The 18,813-nt window shown below is 47.0% G+C and overlaps 1 protein-coding gene across 2 annotated transcripts in view; it reads right to left on the bottom strand.

Moving 5' to 3' along the window:
• NOL6 (nucleolar protein 6) overlaps positions 1-14,025 on the bottom strand; it is a 57,425-nt gene extending 43,400 nt beyond the window's left edge. Inside the window, exons 1-12 of one of the 2 annotated variants that reach the window (XM_066614758.1) lie at positions 13,967-14,025; positions 11,663-11,890; positions 10,749-10,865; positions 10,035-10,214; positions 8,734-8,902; positions 6,959-7,093; positions 5,766-5,929; positions 3,950-4,070; positions 2,737-2,795; positions 1,998-2,099; positions 1,105-1,220; positions 334-511 (exon numbers count right to left, since the gene is read on the bottom strand). In XM_066614758.1, the coding sequence (XP_066470855.1) occupies positions 334-511; positions 1,105-1,220; positions 1,998-2,099; positions 2,737-2,795; positions 3,950-4,070; positions 5,766-5,929; positions 6,959-7,093; positions 8,734-8,902; positions 10,035-10,214; positions 10,749-10,865; positions 11,663-11,890 (1,569 nt within the window). In that variant the 5' untranslated portion in view covers positions 13,967-14,025. The other variant, XM_066614757.1, reaches the window with a different exon arrangement.
• Between the last annotated feature and the right edge of the window lie 4,788 nt (positions 14,026-18,813).

The following is an 18,813-nucleotide window of genomic DNA, read 5'->3' as shown; positions in this document are numbered from 1 at the left end:
GCACAAACCACAAATGCATTTGTGGGGAAAAGAGAGAGACAAAGGAAGGTCTTCACTCCTTTCCTATAACCTTGAAGGGAGCGACCACTAGGAGGAGGATACCACCATGGAGAAGATCCTCAATTTCAGCTAACAGAGGCATCTACCACAGAGTCTCTTCCAATTACCCTAAGACTCAGAGCAGAGAGGACAGGCAGAAGGGAACAGATACCCTTCAGACATGCCAATGTCCAGGTCCCTTAGAGCTTTCAAAAGGTTATTTCAATCAACACTGACACCAGTAATTAACTGAAAGCTGTAAACAAGGATGGCATAAATCCTCAGAGCTTTTACCGGAGGGATCTGGGGGAGTGCATGTGCCACCAGCAGGATCCTCTTGGCCAGTCCTCGCTCCAGCAAGCCGATGAGGAATGGCAGAGATGCAGCCACATAATTCCCACCACAGTCCACAAGTTCATTCAGAAGCTGCATCTTCTTGCAGGCTGCCTGTAGCTTAGAGACATGCCTGAGGCTGAGGGGAGAAACAAGGTCACTGAAGAAGCCTCTTTGCCAGGCTCTGCATGTTTTGAACTCAAAATGATGCAAACCAATCAACTTTGAAGAGGCCTGCTTACCTTGCCCCAGAATGACCAGCAGTGGAGGTGCCAGAGGGGCTTCCTTGTGGAGAATGCTCCACATACAGCATGTCATTAGCAGGAAAACCCTTTATTTTGCCGCTTCCCCCCCTCCCAAATCGTAAGAGCACCCTGAGAAATGGACACTGTTTTAGAAATGGGCTATGTCAGAATGCCAGGTGCAAGGGAGGGAACCAGGATGCAGGTCTCTTGTTATCTGGTGTGCTCCCTGGGGCATTTGGTGGACTGCTGTAAGATACAGGAAGCTGGACTAGATGGGCCTATGGCCTGATCCAGTAGGGTTGTTCTTATGAGAACACAGATGGTCTCAAGGGCAGAGGAAGGTCAGTATACAAGTAGGAACAGAGGAATTGACTTGCAATTGGAAACAAAGGGGTACTAGCAGATCCCATTTCTAATATGCTCTACTCCTCCCCTCTGTGCAAGAATCAAATGCGTGCGGGGGCACTTTCAGTGTTGGAAAACTTACTGGAACACATGGTCAAAGGCTCGGAGCAGAGGCTTCGGGGTCATCAGCAGCAACTGGAATCCATCCACTGTTTTGTCATCCAGAAGCTCCATTGAGTGCTTGGCTTCAAACTGGATCTATGGAAGAACCCAACTGTCTGTTTAGGGTCTGATCACCCCGCTATCTAGGTACTTATAAATCCTGCGGGAAGTACAATGCCACCTCCCCCTCCTTGTTCCGTTTCCATAAGCCAAAGTACAGAGGTGAACAGCACCACAATTGGACATGGGAACCAGGTTCAAAACCCTACCCACAGACTGGTAGAGACAGAAGGCACCTTAGAGGTCATCAGGTCCAACCCCCTGCTCAGTGGCAGCATCTCTGACAGGTGGCTGTCCAGCCTTTGCTTGCAAACCTCCAACAAGGAGGTGCCCACTACTGCATGAGGTAAACTGATCTGGGCTGGACAGCTCCTACCTTTAGTACATTCTTCCTAAATTTTATACGTTTCCATTATGAGTGCCCCCAAAATCTTTTTTATAATAAAAACCTATAAAATTTTTAAAATCCAAATGTTTTAGGATTTCCTCCTAGGAAAGGTGCTTTCAACCCCATTTGATCATTTCAGCAGCCCTTCTCTGTACCTCACACTATTACTGGACTGACTCCAACTGTTCCTTTTAGGCAAGGTGGCTCAATGACCAATTTTTATTATACAACTACAAATATATCTGAACTGAATTACATTAGCAGATTCAAGTCAGTTCAGTTTCTAAACTAGAGCTGTTCATCATATTGCTATAGGCAATCATCTATACAGGAGACTGATCAAGGAAATGGAAGTCCCCTGCACCTAGGAGGGCGGTAAATCAGAGCTTGCTCCACTGGAGCCACATCAACCATCACCACCTTACCTGTTTATACGTGGCAGCACTCATGTCCGCACAGAGGTTTATGAGTCCAGAAGGGTCCACAAAGACCACCTGAAATGCTTTGTGGAAGTCAGTCAGGGTAGGCTAGAAGAGAAGAACACACTGCTGATGTTTCAAAGGATGTTGCTTGCAAAAATGGTGGTGGTGGCACTCAGGTGTGGGAAAATGAACCCATATAAAAGAAGTCCTCCTCATCCCTTACATGCAAGGTGTCTAATATAGACTCAGCCCTGCAGAGAAATCTGACTGAGTTGCCCCTCCCTGTGAGTTCAGAACCTAAGAAGACAGGACACAAAAGGAAAGACAATGAAAGGGCAACGGGGAAAGGTTGGGAGCAGGGCCAGGCAGCACTGTCCATTTCACAACTCTGCTACAACTGCTTGGAACTGTCAAGCACCAGTGTCAATGTGGAGACAGGCACTGCCCTTCATGTGCCAACCTGCTGCTGGCACAGAAGCATCAATTACCAACAGCAGGCAAATGGACTTCACTCTCCTTATGAGAGAATGACATATCAGATTTTTATTCTTATCATTGTGGGTTGCTTTAGGATCCTTGCATTATTCAGCTTTAAGTTTTGCTATCCTCCTCAAGCAGGCTTCTGGAAAGACAGGATATACATTTCAAGGAAGGAGGTCACGAAAGTTAGATGAGGACTTCTGGGTAAGCCTCATGTAAGACTGCCAGTCCCAGTCAAGCACCACAGAAAATAGTCTCCTACCAGTGAGGCATCTTCATCCTTCAAAAGGCTGATGCCAGCTGTACAAAGGTCTGTGGTAGCTAGAACAGAAAAAAAACAAACGTGCATTTTAAAAAAAAATGCAATTGCTGGAGGTGGGTGAGAAAAGCAGAACCCTTTCAGAGGCAGTAACAGGAAGTCAGGCACAGTTTTACAGCCCACCTGAATCCTGGGCTGTGGTAGCAGCTGGCATGGTGAGATTCACATTCGTTTCCCCAACCACCCAAGTTAAAGACAGTTGTAATCCCAGTGGAACTCCAAGTGGGGGATACGACGACCCAGTTTCTCCATTCTTAATTGAATTAAATACAGCCACAGCATTTGTTGTCAAAGGAAAAGGAGGGAGGGTGCTGATCAGGGGAGAGGAGCATGGAGAGGAATGGACACAGCACCTGGAAACACAGCAATGTTTGCCTAAATCCTCCCTCCTGCCACCTGGAAGCTCAACCACTGCAATTTTGAGTCTTTAGCAGATACACCCCATCCCCTTCTCAAATATCTTTGCAAACCTGTGAGCGAGAAAAGTGATTTGGATCAGGGATGCATAGACCATTGCAGGACAGGACAGGTCATCATTACATACCAAAGCAGGATGAAAACAGAGAAGGGGGAAGAAGGTCAGATGGCCAATAGGCTCACAAAACAAAAAGCAACAGTCCAACAGGAAGCTAAGAAGGGCAGGGGATAAAGGTGAAGGTTCAGCAGGAAGCACCTGTTTTGCATCTAGAATGTTCTCCCGGTTCACACATGGCCAAGATATCCAGGTAGGGTTGGGAAAGACCCCTGACCAAGACCCTGGATAATCACTATCAGTCAGCAAAGTAAACAATACAGTCTGAGGAGACTCTGAGCTTAATTGTAAATTCAACAAAACTGCAAGGTATTTCACATTCCCCAGGATGCATTCCTGCAGGTGAAAAAAATATTTTTACATGTTGTCTCTTCAAGAAAAACAAATTATCTAGAAAACAAGCACTATGGAGGAGGTGGTTCTCTTTGAGGTACTAGTTTGCTGCATCCAGGCAGTTTCTCATGAAGGGAAGCAATCAAAAATGCTACTTGTAATGGGTACATCCCAGGAAAGATTCTACCACTTAGGCTTCCTGAATGGGTAAAAAGACGCATACATCTGCAAGGAAGGACAATTTCTGGTCTGTACATGTCCTACTTCAAAGTCAAAGCAAACCTTGCTTACCCAAGAACTGAAGGACACTTCTCAACACCTGATAGCCACTCATCACTTTGTTGATCTTGTGCTTGGCCAAGAGATATGCCACCAGCATGGAAGCCAGAAAGCCATTGAAGCATCCCAGACCCTAGAAAGGATGGGAAGGAACAGGAGAACTACTGCTTTCGAGTTTTATCCTACTATGTCTTTACTGCCATGCTCATTTAATTGTTTTAAATTGCTTTTCGTTTTACCTGTTGTAAGTTGCCTAGTAGCCCAAGAAGCGTGGAATAAGTTTTTAAAAAATATTCACTAGATGAATATTGTATTGAGATATAGATTTCTATGCTCCATGATCAACCTTGCTTGTATCACAATCATTGCTGAAGAATTATGTCTTGCTGTTGGTTTGGGTGGATAACCTGAAGCTTCCCAGGTTATCCAAGCAAACCAACAGCAAGATATAACTCTTCAGCAATGTTCATAACTCTGAACATTCTAAATGGTTGCACCCTCACTGCTCTCTCTCTCTCTCAATGTCTCTCTCACACACACAAAATTATGTCTGAAAAAATTAAATTTTATAGTCTACATAAAATGAAGCACAGGGTATGAGTCTGAACTTTTGTTGCATTCTTTACTATTTCCTTCTAGTAGCCATGGGGAGGGGAAGGAAATAATGAGAGCATGTAAGCTTTGCCCCCACCCACTAGAAATGCAATTCACTCATCTCTCAGGCTTCCAAGATTCATCCTGCAGTGCCAAATGCAAGCCACTGCATGGAACCACTGTATGGTTCTAGACCAGGAGTCTCCAATCCCGGCCTGGGGGCCAGATGCGGCCCGCAGTGAGCCTCTGTCCAGTCCGCGGCCAGCCTCTGATCCCCTGAGAGCATCAGGACCAGCTGACCAACACAATCAGAGTTGTGCTTTTAGGGTGGTGGAATGAGGGTCCATTTAAGTGTGTGCTTTATTTCTTGGGCTGTGTTCGTGCTTGGAGAAATCCTGGACATTTGAGCCCATTCATTTATTCATTCATCCCATCTCTAATGTATTTATTTAAATGTTATATTTAATTTTTTTTTCCGGCCCTCAACCCTGTGCCAGATATTTGATGTGGCCCTTCAGCCAAAAAGTTGAGACCCCTGTCCTAGACAACAATGTCTAGAAATTTGCTTTTCAAAATATTTCTTACCAAAAAATTGAGATTTTTAAGAAGCTGAATTCTCCATCCCAAACCATAGTCTGTGCTTCATCTGCACCCCTGTACAACTGTAGCACACAGCCAGCCCTGAGACAGTATTATGTATGCGCGAAACATTTTTTAAAATCTGTATGGTGCACTGTGCAACAAACTATGCAAATTAAGCCACCTGGCATATATACACTTGTTTCTAAACAATAAAATGCCTCCACTAACCAAAGAGAGGTGAGGAGAATGACACACAAGAATAACGTGTCATTCAAAAACTAGGAAAAATCTCTTGCGGCCTTTCCTCTGGCACCTGCACTTTCATCAGATATTTCCCATCGTGGTTTGTTCACAAAGCATAGTTAGGACAAGCCAGGATTGCTTGGTTTAGATATCATGACACATCTTGACTTACTAGATCACCGACAAATGTAGAAAACTTCCTCCCCGTGTACACTAGAGGAAGAAGAGACAACGCAAGCCCAAGGTTTGCAATCATCATGCTAGAATATGATTAAAGTATAATTTAGCACACCAGCACCAAACTATAAAGTGACCCAAACATTCTCTGGGATGACAAAGCTACTAGTCTTATCAGAACTTCTTCTGGGATTAGAGAGCACAGTGGCTTCAGGCCCTTGAGGCCAATTACCTTATCAAGCTCCCGCTGGTGCAGCCAAACTTTGAGGAGACACACTCCATCCTGCATGCCTTGAAAGTCACTGGCTGCCCTAGAGAGGAAGTGCAGGTGGGATTCCAACACCAGGTCCCACAAAACGGAGTTGTTGTAGTGGGGGGTTGGCGGCTCAGACTCTCCTAGAAAAGGAACACACAAGAAACATCTCAAAAAGTGTCATCAAGAGCAGCCACCCCCATTTCTCTGGCTGCAGCCCCCCCCCCCCCCGTCGGCCACAAAAAGCAGCACAACCCAACACTCAAGCCGAGTTCCAACACCATCCAAGCCTAAAATGGAGGCCCTCTGGCTAACTGCCCTGTTCCAAAAACAAAACAAAGAGCAACCATTGTAATTCCTAAAACAAAATTTTAAAAATGCTCTTAGCACTTGTGCGCACTCACACAAACTGCTATGCATAACCCAACCTCGTTTTACACATTAGAAGTACTACTATGTACTACATATTGTAGGCATATTGATATACGCACAATATAAAATATAAAGAAAACTCTGAAAATGGTATGCACAGAACACAGGCGATGCCCAGTTAAGGCCCCCAGGCTATGGAACTCCCTGCTCCAAGAGGCGTGTTTGGCCCCCTCACTGAGTTTTCTGGCAAGATATTTTTACCAAGCTGATGACCAGCTGAACTGTTTTCTTTGCTGTTCTATATCAGTCTTAAAAATAATTCTGATATATTGATTCTGTTCTGTGCCTCCTTGGTGGCCAAAAGCTGGGATGTAAACCTCTGCTAACTGAGTAAGGAGCACGTTTTCAAGTGGGTGCTCCTCTTTTTTTAGCAGGGGGAGAGTAACTGGTCCGCCTCACCCCAGCAGTGTCTTTTCTAGTGGCTGCCTGCTGGTCTTTTGCATCTCTTTAGATTGTGAGCCCTTTTGGGACAGGGAGCCATTAGTTATTTGATTTTTCTCTGTAAACTGCTTTGTGAACTTCTTGTTGAAAAGAGGTATATAACTACTGTTATTATTATTATTATTATTATATAATAATAATAATAATAATAATAATAATAATAATGTAAATTCCCCTGACTCAGCCTGCCTAGTCATACCCTCTTCAATACTTGGACAGGAACCCACTGACTTAAAACCAAAAAGCACAATGCCTGCCCCAAAGCCCTCCAGTGCCCCCTTCACACTCTCTAAGCACACCTGCTACAGGCGAGTCCTTCTCCATGAACCAAGCAGTGCGGACATTGTTCTTGCTGGGACACAAGCGGCTGGGCTTAAAGATCCCTTGGGGAGGGCAGGCATACAGGCGAACTGTCACCATTTTCGCATCTTTCCCTGTGAGCCCCCAGAAGGAACGAAAAAGCAATCAAGTAAAACGGAATCAAAGACAAAGGAACCAAGGAAAGTCATTATGACACTCTCTAAAAGCCACCCCCCTCCTCAACCCCATTCAAATCACACATGCACCCACCCACCTAGCAAACTTTTCATTTTGTTTTATGTTGGGAGTCAACAGTGCATCAGGAGTGGAGGACAAAAAAGGGGATAAGCAGCCACTACAGAGGTTGGCAAAAAACTATACAATGGTAGACAACTATGATGAAACCATGGTCCCCAGGCTACAGCCAATTTGATCTGCTTCGCTTACACACGTCAGCTCGGGTCAAGAGTGAACTTGCTTTCGATAGTTTCTAAAGGCAGGACTGGAACAAATGGGTTGAAATTACAGGAAAGTTTAGGCTGTTCTTACTTTAGGCTATTACAGGGAAGTTTAGGAAATTCTTCCTTAATTACAAGGGCTCCTGGCACTGGAACAGCCTGCCTTCTACAGCTGTGGGCCCTCTCTCACTGAAGGATTTCAAGCAAAGGCTGGATGACCACCTGTAAGGGATGCTGGAGTCACCTGTACTGAGCAAGTGATGTAGATTGAACTAGATGACCTCCAAGGCACCTTCTAATTCTAGTTTTCCATGATTCAATGCAGCAGAGCCTAACTGAGAATCCACAAGGTGGAGCCCCACTCTAAAACCCTCCAGCCCCATCCTGACAGCTGCTGCTGCAACAGGTGCAGCTCCCTTGCTGAATCTGAAATCCAGCTTGCCTTTTTCAGGGCTCCTTGCCCATTATGAACTCCACAGTTAGTCGCTTTCTCTAAACCAAAAAAGGAAGTACTTGAATTCAAGTCCCAGATACCACTGCTCTTTGTCGTTCTATTCACTTTTCTCAATAAATTTACTGTTTGCAACCAAGTGGACTCCAAGTCACCTCCAATTCACCTTCTGCACAGTCTGTGGAATGCACATTTATGACCAAAGACTACAGGATCCCTGAACAAGCATGCTTGGGGACACATGCAAATCTGCACTAGTCTGTCTCCAGAACATGTGTGTTAATAATTCCATCTTAAGACTTACAAATTGCTGTCTTTGAAGCTTTTTCATGATGGCCAACTTTGTCTATTCCACCCCCTGTTCTTCTTCACCTAAATAAGAGTTCTGGAGAACCCAAACGTTGTCACTATTTTGTGACATTTAGTTGATCCTAGTAAAGGCATTAACCCTGCCCTTTTTGTGGCTTTTAGAGTTCTCTCTCCTCTTAAACCAACCCTATAACTCAGCCCGATACTCCACAGCTTCTCCCATCACAAATTCTATTTTATAGACAGAAGAACCACCCCACCCCACCTTAGAGTCTGGGGCTTCCCCTCATCCCCATCACCCACTTCCAATATTAATTCAGTGCTGAAAAACTTCTGAAGCAGCTCACAATAGATTAAATAAAAAGAACAATAAAAAGACAGTGAGAGAAGAAACAGCAAACCCTCTAAAAAGTCTTGGAGCAGAAGAGCAGCAAGTTTTCCACAGTAGTGAATCAGAGCTATACAGATATAGAAATGCCACAGCCAAGGTTTCCATAAACCATAAACCCTTAAGGAAAGCAAGTGACTGGAGCCAGCATGGAACAGCCACCCTTACCTTGTGGTTGCAGGAGCACAACCGGCTTGAGATGGCTGCTATTTGCATAGGCAAACTGGATGCTTCCAAAAAGCTTCTCCTGGGCCAGGTGGTAGGCAATGTGGGTCAAATAAAGGGCCCTCTTGCGGTGGTAGCGCTGGTTCAGGGCATCCTTGTCTTGAAAGATGTCCTGACAATCAAGAGATAATCTATAAAATATTCCCTCTTTAACGGAATCTTTTTAGAACCCTTCCTGGGCACCAGTAATAATTCATCAGTCATTTTGTGCAAAACAGATCCAAAGATCTCTGGATCTTTTCTGTACTAGGTAGGCCCACAAAAGCCACAGCAGGCCGGGAAATCAGCTTCCCCACCTTGTGGAGACTCCAGATGCTTTGCTATTCACTTTTGAAAAATAAATTTGGGTGATTGTATCTACTGATGATCATCCGGGTTTTTTTTGTCACAGTGCTTTTTATTCTGCCACTTAAATGTTAAATAAATTAATGCACAATCCAAGGCACATCTACTCAAAAACACATCCCAGCATGTTCAATAGGACATTTCCAGGTAAATGTGTACAGTATCACAGTTTTAAACAAGCATTTAGGGCTCTTAAAACTGAGATATTGATGATTATAGAAATCTACTTTATTACAACAGCCGATAGCCACCTCAAGTTGTACAACCAGCATAACAAAAGCATTTTGAATGGATGAATAAATGATAGTGTAGGTTAGCACCAAAGTGAGCAAGCAATGTCTCAGGAAGTCTCTGGTTCAAATTTCATCTCTGCCACAAACTCACTCAGGCTATCCTATCCACACTTACCTGAGAGTAAGCCCCATTGACTATAATAACCCCTGCTAATTGGGTAAGAGGCACTTTTTCAAGTGGGTGCTCCTCTTTTTAGCAGGGGGAGAGTAACTGGCCCACCTCACCCCAGCACTGTCTGTTCTAGTGGCTGTCTGCTGGTATTCCTTTGCATCTTTTTAGATTGTGAGCCCTTTTGGGACAGGGAGCCATTTAGTTATTTGATTTTTCTCTGTAAACTTTTAGTTGAAAAGCGGTATATAAATACTGTTGATTGATTGATTGATAATGAGACTTACTTATGAGTAGACATGCATAGGATTGGGCTCTCAGTCACTTTAGCCAATCCACTCACTCTCTGTTTTAGATTTCCTGTCTACTGTACAGGGATAACACTGACCATCCTTAAATGGTTGCTATAAGGACAGCAAGAGTACTTGAGGCCCTATGTATGTTCCAAAGGCAGTATAATTAAAAAGCCCCCACTAGCTGATGCAAGCACCACTCACCTTGGGCATGATCAGGGCCACATCCACGTTCACCTCTGGCTTAATGCAGGTCCCCAATAGGTAACTCCCCACAATCTTCACCTCCACAGGAGGCAGGAAGTGGAATTTGCCTTTTACATTGAAGGGCACCTGCAGGAATGGCACTTTCACCCCTGCTGGTAGCCAGGACTGGTCAGTGATCTGGAACAAAGAAGAGGTGGAAGGGCAACAACTCAGGATGGGGCCACAGCTCAAAGAAAGAGCATCAGTTGACATGGTGAAGGCTGCTGGCTCAGGCCCCAGTAAAGGGAAGCTGTGGTAGGCATTAGACAACACTGGGCTGTGGTAGCTGTGGTAGCCATTAGACAACACTGGGCTAAATGGTACAACGGCCTGGTTCACAATAAAGCAACTTCAATTTTCACATACCACTAGCCATATAAGGAGTTACTACACTTCCTGCCTTTCACAAGGAATGATCTGAACAGCAGTACTGCCAGATCAGTGATCTATGTGGCACAGTCTGAAGACCATGCTGTTATCCCAGATTTACCAACAACCTCAACCAGACAAGCTGGCTATGAAATTAGTATTTCAATCTACTTTGGAAATACAGAATGCTATTCTGTTGAAGTTTGTGCTTCCCTAATATTGTGGTCACAGGAGAAAGCCCTGGGAACACTACCACTTGCCACCAAAGCCTGATGAATTAAACAGCACACATTTTACACATACATCTCTTTCTGGGGTCTCTGGGATTGTCTTCAGCAAAGTATTAATTTCATGGAGAAAGGAGTCAATTTTCTGTTTTCTCTTCTCTTTGAGTGTCACCTCCTTCAAAAGCTCCTCTATCTATAGGGGGAGAAGAACACAAAACATAATAAAAATCCATATTTTCTGCTGCTACCTTGCCACCAAAAAAACATACTACACACACAGAGTACCAAATAATATGGGACAAGCCCTGAGAACTTATGATTTGCTTTCAGTAAAACAGTGCAAGAGACTGATGAGTTAAGATGAGGTTAGAATGGGCCAGGAAAGGTTTTGCTAGAAAATATCAGTATGCGGGAGAAAAGGAGTAGGAAGAGAATGAAGAATTCTGGAGAAAAAAAGGGGTGTGCCAACTGATACAATGAAGACATCACAGCAATTTCTGACAAAGAGGAACTCAAAAAATGAGGTGGCAAGCATATATTGAGCAGTGTAACAAATGATAAAGAGAAGGAATTGGGGTGAGAAGAATTTATGAAAGAAAGAGAGTGAAAACAGAGAGAAGAATAAACTGAGAACTCTCAAAGTGAGGACTTGGAGCTTTCCATTTATGCATGAATATAACAGAAGTGTGGGACAACTGGAAAAAAAAAGGTGAATTCTGGGGAGCAGGAGCAAATGCCAGCAAAGGTAAGTGCAGATCTCAGAAATGCCAAAAAAGAAGCAGTTTAGCAATACACGTGAACAACATTGCAAGAAGGAGCCCACCACTACTTATTCACATCCATTCCCTGCTTCTGGCAAAATCAGATATATAGCTTGACTGGGTGTGGATGGGAAGAGACAACACATGCAGGATTCTGCTTTAGTTATATAAATCGGACCAGAAGAAACACACACACTCTGCTAAGATAGCTTCACCAACCCCACCTGACCTGCAAGCGCAAGATGTTGGAATGGAAGAGGTTCTCTGTCTCCTTAAGCTGGCTCAGTTCTTCATTGGTGGGTGGTTTGTACAGATCAGCCTTGCACAGCTTCACTGGCTGCAGGATGCCTTCTGAGGCTGAAGACCGCTTCTTTCCTCTTGATCTGCCTTCCTTAGCAAGAGCTTGACTACTTTCTTCTCCCTCCAGATCTCCATCTCTTCTTCCATTTTCAGCCATCTGCCATATTGACAAGAAAACAGTTCAGACACATGCCATTTCACGTGGGGCTATATCATCAAACACAAGTATTGTGGATGGTCAGTCTGGCTTCCCCGTAGAGGAAGACCCTATATCAATTTCTGTTTAAAACATGAGTTTCATCTCTCTCAAACCACAAAATCTCTCTCAAACCACTCAGTATTCAGAGCATAAGAAAAGCTCTGCTGGATCAGGTCAAAGGTCATCTAGTCTACCACCCATTCTCCACGGTAACCCACCAGTTCCTCTGGGAAGCCCACAAGCACTGGGAAGCCACATGTATCTTCCATCATTACTCCCCTGCAACTGGTACTGCAAGGGAAATAGCTGAAGACTGCTGCTGAACCCAGAGGTAGTACACAGTCATCATGACTAACAATAATAACTTGACCTCTATCACTTTGCCTAATTCCCTTTTAAAGCCATCCTAGCAGTGGTCATCAACACATCTTGTGGTAATGAATTCCACCAGCAAATTACACCTTGTATGAAGAAGCACATCCATTTGTCAATCCTGCATCTCTCACCAATCAGTTCCATTCTATGACCCACTTCTAGTACTGAGGCAGTATCTTTGAGTGCGTTTACAGACAACTCAGTAATCTGTACGAGCCTATAAAGGCAAATCAATATTCTCACCCCCATATTTGCAAATGAGAGGTCAATGCTGAGGGAAAGCAGCTTGCCAATGCTTCACATGTTTAGGCACTATATTCTACTAGTTCCCCATAAAAGTCAAACTAAATGAAGCACAGCAGATGCCTATAAAAAACCATGTGGTGCAAAGAAACCAGACAGAGAGAAGCTTAAGAACATAAGAAGAGACCCGCTGGATCTGGCCATAGACCCATCTAGTCCAGCTTCCTGTATCCCACAGTGGTCCACCAGATGCCTCAGGGAGCACACAAGACAATGAGAGACCTGCATCCTGGTGTCCACCCTTGCATCTGGCATTCAGAAGGAGCCTACTTCTAAAATCAGGAGGTTGCATGTAAAAACATGGCAGGGACACGTGGTGGTGGGTGGGCAGACAGGTGAAGGAGGGGCCTCCCCACTGGAGTCCTTCAAAAAGCATGGCCGCTGTGTGAGGTGCTCTAGCACACTCAACCCACACATCCCTGCATCATGGCTTGTACCCTGTGATGGACTTTCCCTCCATAAATCCCCTTTCATGGCCAGCTGCCATCACATCATGTGGCAAGGAGTTCCGCAAACAAATTACATGCTTGATGAAGAAATCTATTCTTTTGTCTGTCCCAACTCTCCCGGCACTCAATTTCAGTGGATGTTTCAGTGGTTCTGGTGCTGTCCCCCATCCGCTCTCTCAGTCCGCTGCATGATTTTGTTCCTCTTTGAAGCCTGCCTCCTCCTCCCAGGACTTGGTCAGCTGCCAACTCTGACTGGTGGTGGCCTCCAGAGAGAGGAAAGGAAGCGCTTTGTGCTCTGCTGGCTGTGAAAGGGGATGACAGCAGCCACAGGAGTGCTGGGACCAGAGACCAGGCTGCTCATTCCCCCAAGGCCCAAGTGCAGCAGTCACTGCAGGCAGCAAGCTGGGAAGGGAAGAGGCCCCTCATGCGCTGCTCCCTGACTGCGGCTGCCCCGACCTGGGAGTAAGCCCCATTGACTCTAAGGGGACTTACTTCTGAGTAGACCTGCACAGGCTTTTGCTCAAAGGCTGTCCCACTGACTGCAATGGGGCTTACTTCTGAGTAGACCTGCACAGGATTGGACTAAGGCTGCAGTCCTGTCCACACTTACCTGGGAGTAAGCCCCATTGCAGTCAATGGGGCTTACTGCTGAGTAGACCTGCTCAGGTTTGACAGCAGTCCTGTGCACACTTACCTGGGAGTAAGCCCAGTGACCACAATGGGACTTCTGAGGCGACGTGCCTAGGGGCGGGGTCGGCGCGGGGCGGGGGCGCCCGGCAGGAGACCCTGGGAGTTCCGCGGGGAAGGGCTGCCTGCGGCCTTCCCGGAGGCGCCTGCCGTCACCAGGGAAACGGGGCGCGGGGGGAGGAGAGGACCCCTGACCTGAAGCGACCCGCCGGACACGCACCTTTCACCTTCCGGGCTCAGCGCACGCGGGACCACGTGGAAGCGCGCGGACAGGCCCGCCCCCTCTCTCCGGCGCGCGCGCGCGGCCGAGAGCCCGCCCAGCCGCCCGCCCCCGCAGGCTGCCGCGCATGCGCGTCTCGGTCGCGGGCCCGTTCGGGGCTTCCGGGAGGCGCTTCCCGGCTCGGGTCGCCGCCACTGGGCGAAGGCGTCTCCGAGCGCCTGAGGGAGGGGCCTGAGCGGGGCTGCGGAGCCAGGCGGCTGCCCCGGATGTCTGCTCTGAGGCAGCTCCCGCTGGGGTCAGCGGGCCTCGCCCCCAGGAGGCAGCTCGGCTCTGTGCACAGAGGGGGGCAGCACCGCCCCTCAGCCCGCCCCGTGGGGCTGCTGGAGCCGCAAGGCCAAGCGCCCCTGTGAGGGGACCTCAGTTGCCACGCGGGCCCCACCCCGTCCCCCTCTCCAGCCCCCAGAGCAGCCTGCCTGGCCCGGCCCGGCCCAGCCCGCTCCGCAGCAGCACTTCTCAGGGCTGTTGTTGGGCCCAGTGGCGTAGCTGGAGGGGGGTGGAGCACTGGGGCAGGCAAGCGGTCCCTCCCTTCGGAGCCGTTCCCGGCGGGGGAGCAAAACGGAGCCGTGCTGAGCTTCCCCGCCGCGCTGAGCGTCCGCCCCCTCCAGCTACGCTACCACCTCTGCCCCACCACTTCTGCTGGGGGAGGAAGCGCAGGGACCAGGAGGCCAGGATGCTGCGGGAGGGCGGAAGGAGAGAAACAAAGACACCAGTGCTGGGTCTTCAAAGTCTTATACTGCAAGAGGAGGACACAAGTGGGCAGCTGCCGCCAAAGCCTGAGTGCCACCATCTCTTTCACCAGCTTCTCAAAGCTCCACGCAGCACATCCTTACCTTGTTTGCTCACCGTTGCTTTTTATTAGCAAATATATCATTAACTGTTTTAATTCCTTCCAGGAACCCCTTGTTTTTAACTTGGTAGGTTAATATTATCTCCATATCTCATTTCCCTGGGGTCTTTCTGAGGTCTTCCAGGAAGGATCCCTAAAATCAGTCAAAGCCCCTGCTTAACTGTTTGATGGACTTCGCACATTCCTTCCTGCAGCCCCTTATATTCTTGCCAGTGGCATAGCTATTGATTGTGTTGCCCGGTACAAAGCTCAAAATGTTGTCTCTGGAAGTGACGTCACACCCAGGCTTTTTAAAAAGTGAAAATTGGGACTCAGAACAGTCTCATAGATCAGTTTGGACTTAAGCAAATCCACTTTTTGTTCCACAAGGCAGTTGTGTTTTCATTTTCCAGTTAATTGGCCATAACTTTTGATAGAAAACAGATATTCCAGTGCAGTTTGTTTCATTGCCTTCTGCATTAAACTACCTTTCCAATGATATATAACATGAAAGCATTATTCATACATACCAAGATTTTCAAAATTTTGGTCACTAGTGCCAAGCTCAACTTCTTGCCCCCCTAAAGCTTGATGCCGGGTGCAATTGCTACCCCCTGCACCCCCTTACATACGCCACTGATTCTTGCAACACAAAGCTCTTCCCTAAATTTTCCATTGTCTACTCACTGTTTGTGTTTGCTCCGAGGCAGCAGGAACAATTCTTTTATTTATTTACCCTTCTCTACCCCGTCTGGCAGAGCTGTTCCGTGTGGTAAGGGGCCTCCTCCATCAGGCCCCTCCAGTAGACCAGGAGGAACACACGGTCAGCCGCTGTGACGTGTTTGCGCAACATTTTGCAGATAAAATCGATCGTATTCGTCGCAACTTGGATGCCACATTGACAATGTCTGATGATGTCCCCTTGGCAACTGCTTGTCCAGTGTTGTGGGATTCTTTTCAGCTTGTATAGCCTGAGGATGTGGACAGACTCCTTTGGAGTGTAAGGCCGTCTGCCTGCCTGCTTGACCCTTGCCCAGCTTGACTGATAAGAGCTGCCCGGGGTGGACTGGCTGAGTGGACAGGGAGGGTGGTCAACTCTTCCTTGATAGAGGGGACGTTGCCACGTGCTTTGAAACGGGTGGTGGTTCACCCCCTCCTGAAGAAGCCCTCCCTGGATTCCACTGTGTTATACAACTACTGGCCAGTCTCCAACATCCCGTTTCTGGGCAAGGTAATTGAGCGGGTGGTGGCGTCCCAACTCCAGAGGGTCTTGGATGAAGCAGATTATCTGGATCCTTTTCAATCTGGTTTCTGGCCGGGCTTTGGGACAGAAACTGCCTTGGTCGCCTTGATGGATGACCTACACCCGGGACTGGACACGGGGAGTGCGTCCCTGTTGGTCCTGCTGGACCTCTCAGCAATTTTCGATACCATCGACCATGGTATCCTTCTGGGCTGATTGGCTGAGTTGGGAGTTGGAGGCACTGTTTTGCAGTGGTTCCGCTCCTACTTGGAGGATCGGTCCCAGATGGTGGTGCTGGGGGATGCCTGTTCGACACCCTGGCCCTTGAGGTGCGGGGTGCCACAGGGTTCAATTCTGTCCCCCATGCTATTTAACATCTACATGAAACCGCTGGGAGAGGTCATCCGGGGGTTTGGAGTGGGGTGCCATCAATATGCCGATGACACCCAGATCTATCTCTCCTTTCCTCCAGACTCCAGGGTGGCGGTTGAGGGCCTAGAGCGCTGTCTGGAGGCAGTGAGGATCTGGATGGGGGCTAACAAGCTGAAATTAAATCCGGATAAGACGGAGGCTCTCCTGGTTCAGAAATCTTTGATGCAGGTGCTGGACTATCGGCTTATGCTGAATGGGGTTGCACTCCCCCTGAAGGAGCAGGTCCACAGCTTGGGAGTCCACCTGGATTCCCAGGTGGCGGCTGTGGCTAGGGGGGCCTTCGCTCAGCTTTGGCTGGTGCACCAGCTGTGGCCGTACTTGGATCGTGCAGACCTGGCCACGGTGATCCATGCCACGGTGACATCGAGGTTAGATTATTGTAACTCGCTCTATGTGGGGCTGCCCTTGAAGATAGTTTGGAAACTGCAATTAGTGCAGAATGTGGCAGCCCATGTGGTCACTGGAGGTAGGTGGTTTGACTCTGTCATTCTGCTTCTCCAGTGGCTACATTGGCTGCCCATTCGTTTCCAGGCCCAATTCAAGGTGCTGGTTTTGACCTTTAAAGCCCTATACTTCTGTGGGCCAGGGTATCTTAGAGATCGCCTACTTCCGTACAATCCGGCTTGTCCTCTTAGGTCATCAGAGAAGGCCTTTTTACAAGTGCCACCACCTAGGGAGGTATGTGGGACGGCGGCTAGAAATAGGGCCTTCTCAGTAGTGGCACCAACGCTGTGGAATTCCCTTCCCCTTGACTTAAGAATGGCTCCCACTCTTGAGACTTTTCGGCGAGGCCTGAAGACCCTTCTGTTTAAACAAGCCTTCTGAGTTCTCGGCCTTTTTAACATCTTTTCAACATCTTTTAATTTTTTACAGGCCTGATTCTTTTATGACTTGCTGCTCTATGCACTTTTTACCTTTTTACTACTTTTTATCTGACTATTGTTTTTATGATATGTGTTAATATGCTTTTATACGTTTTTAAATTATGTTTTTAATCTGTTTTAACCTGTTGTAAGCCGCCTTGAGTCCCTTCGGGGAGAAAGGCGGGGTAAAAATAAAGTTCTTATTCTTATTCTTATTATTCTCTGGAAGACAAAGGAGGAACAAGGGATCATCCTGCTTCCCAGCCCTTTGTCCTTTTGGTAAAGTTTCAACACATACTACAGTTCATGGTGGGGTCTCGAAAATGTCTAATGACAGAATACACTTCATTCAATTTGTTTAGTAAAATACTGTCACTTCACTGTTAAAGGTAAATATAGTTTTAAGCTGAATATTATTCATTTCAATGACTTACAGCCCAATCCTATCCACACTTTCCTAGGAGTAAGCCCCATGGACTCAAATAGGACTTACTTCTGAGTAGACATGTATAGGATTGGGCTGTTAGGGTGCAATCCTAACCCACTTTCCAGCACTGATATAAGGGTAATGCAACTTCGAGGTAAGGGAACAAACATTGTTTTACCTTGAGGCCTTTGTGATTGCTCCCCAACTGCAGGATGCAGCACATGCCCCACTAGCACAGCTATGCCAGTGCTGGAAAGTGGGTTAGGATTGCTCCCTAAAGCAGAGTGATTCATGTGCAGTTGCTAGCCTGTGTTTCCATTGTCTCTTAGGGACCATATGAAAATCACCCCCTCCAGACAACAAAGTCTGAGTTTAGCTGTTACTGAATCTGCCTGAGGAATATGCAATGGACACTGGTATAAACAACAGTATGAATCTTCAATCAACTTGACCAAGACACAGGAACTCAACTTTTAAAGAAGTTAAACTTCTTTTAAACTTTGTTAAAGCTTTGTTTTAACTTCGTTAAACTTCGTTTAACTTTTAAAGAAGACCAAACTAATGAGACACCAGGTTTCAAAATGAGTGAAGCTTCTGTGAAACGTTTCTGTTCCACACTGTGATTCCTTCCCTGCTGTACAACTGTTTGGTAAACTGCCTCTTTCTCAAACCCTAGAACCCCCGGGAGCTGGGGGATAAGAATAGGCCCTCAGTTTGGCTGTACTTGTTGTAAGAGGTGACTAAACAGCCACTGGGTAGATGGGACTCCTTAGCCTGGGAAGGCAGCTTATCTGAGAGAAGGAAAACTCTGATCCCAAACCTCCACTGCCTTGTGGCTACATCCAGTTATGGAAAAGGCTTCAGGAGTCAACCTCGAGGCAAAATCTGGAGCCGGAGTCCCTGAGGCAGTTCATGGCTGAACACAGTCATGTTCTGGCAACTCCTGCAACGCCGCTGGAACCAACAGTATTGGCCTCTGCCTTTCCTTTGGACCAT

The sequence above is a fragment of the Tiliqua scincoides genome, chromosome 2, assembly GCF_035046505.1.
Source record: "Tiliqua scincoides isolate rTilSci1 chromosome 2, rTilSci1.hap2, whole genome shotgun sequence".
NCBI lineage: Eukaryota > Metazoa > Chordata > Lepidosauria > Squamata > Scincidae > Tiliqua > Tiliqua scincoides.
Note: the sequence above shows the minus strand (reverse complement) of the source record. Positions and strands in the feature narration are given on the sequence as shown.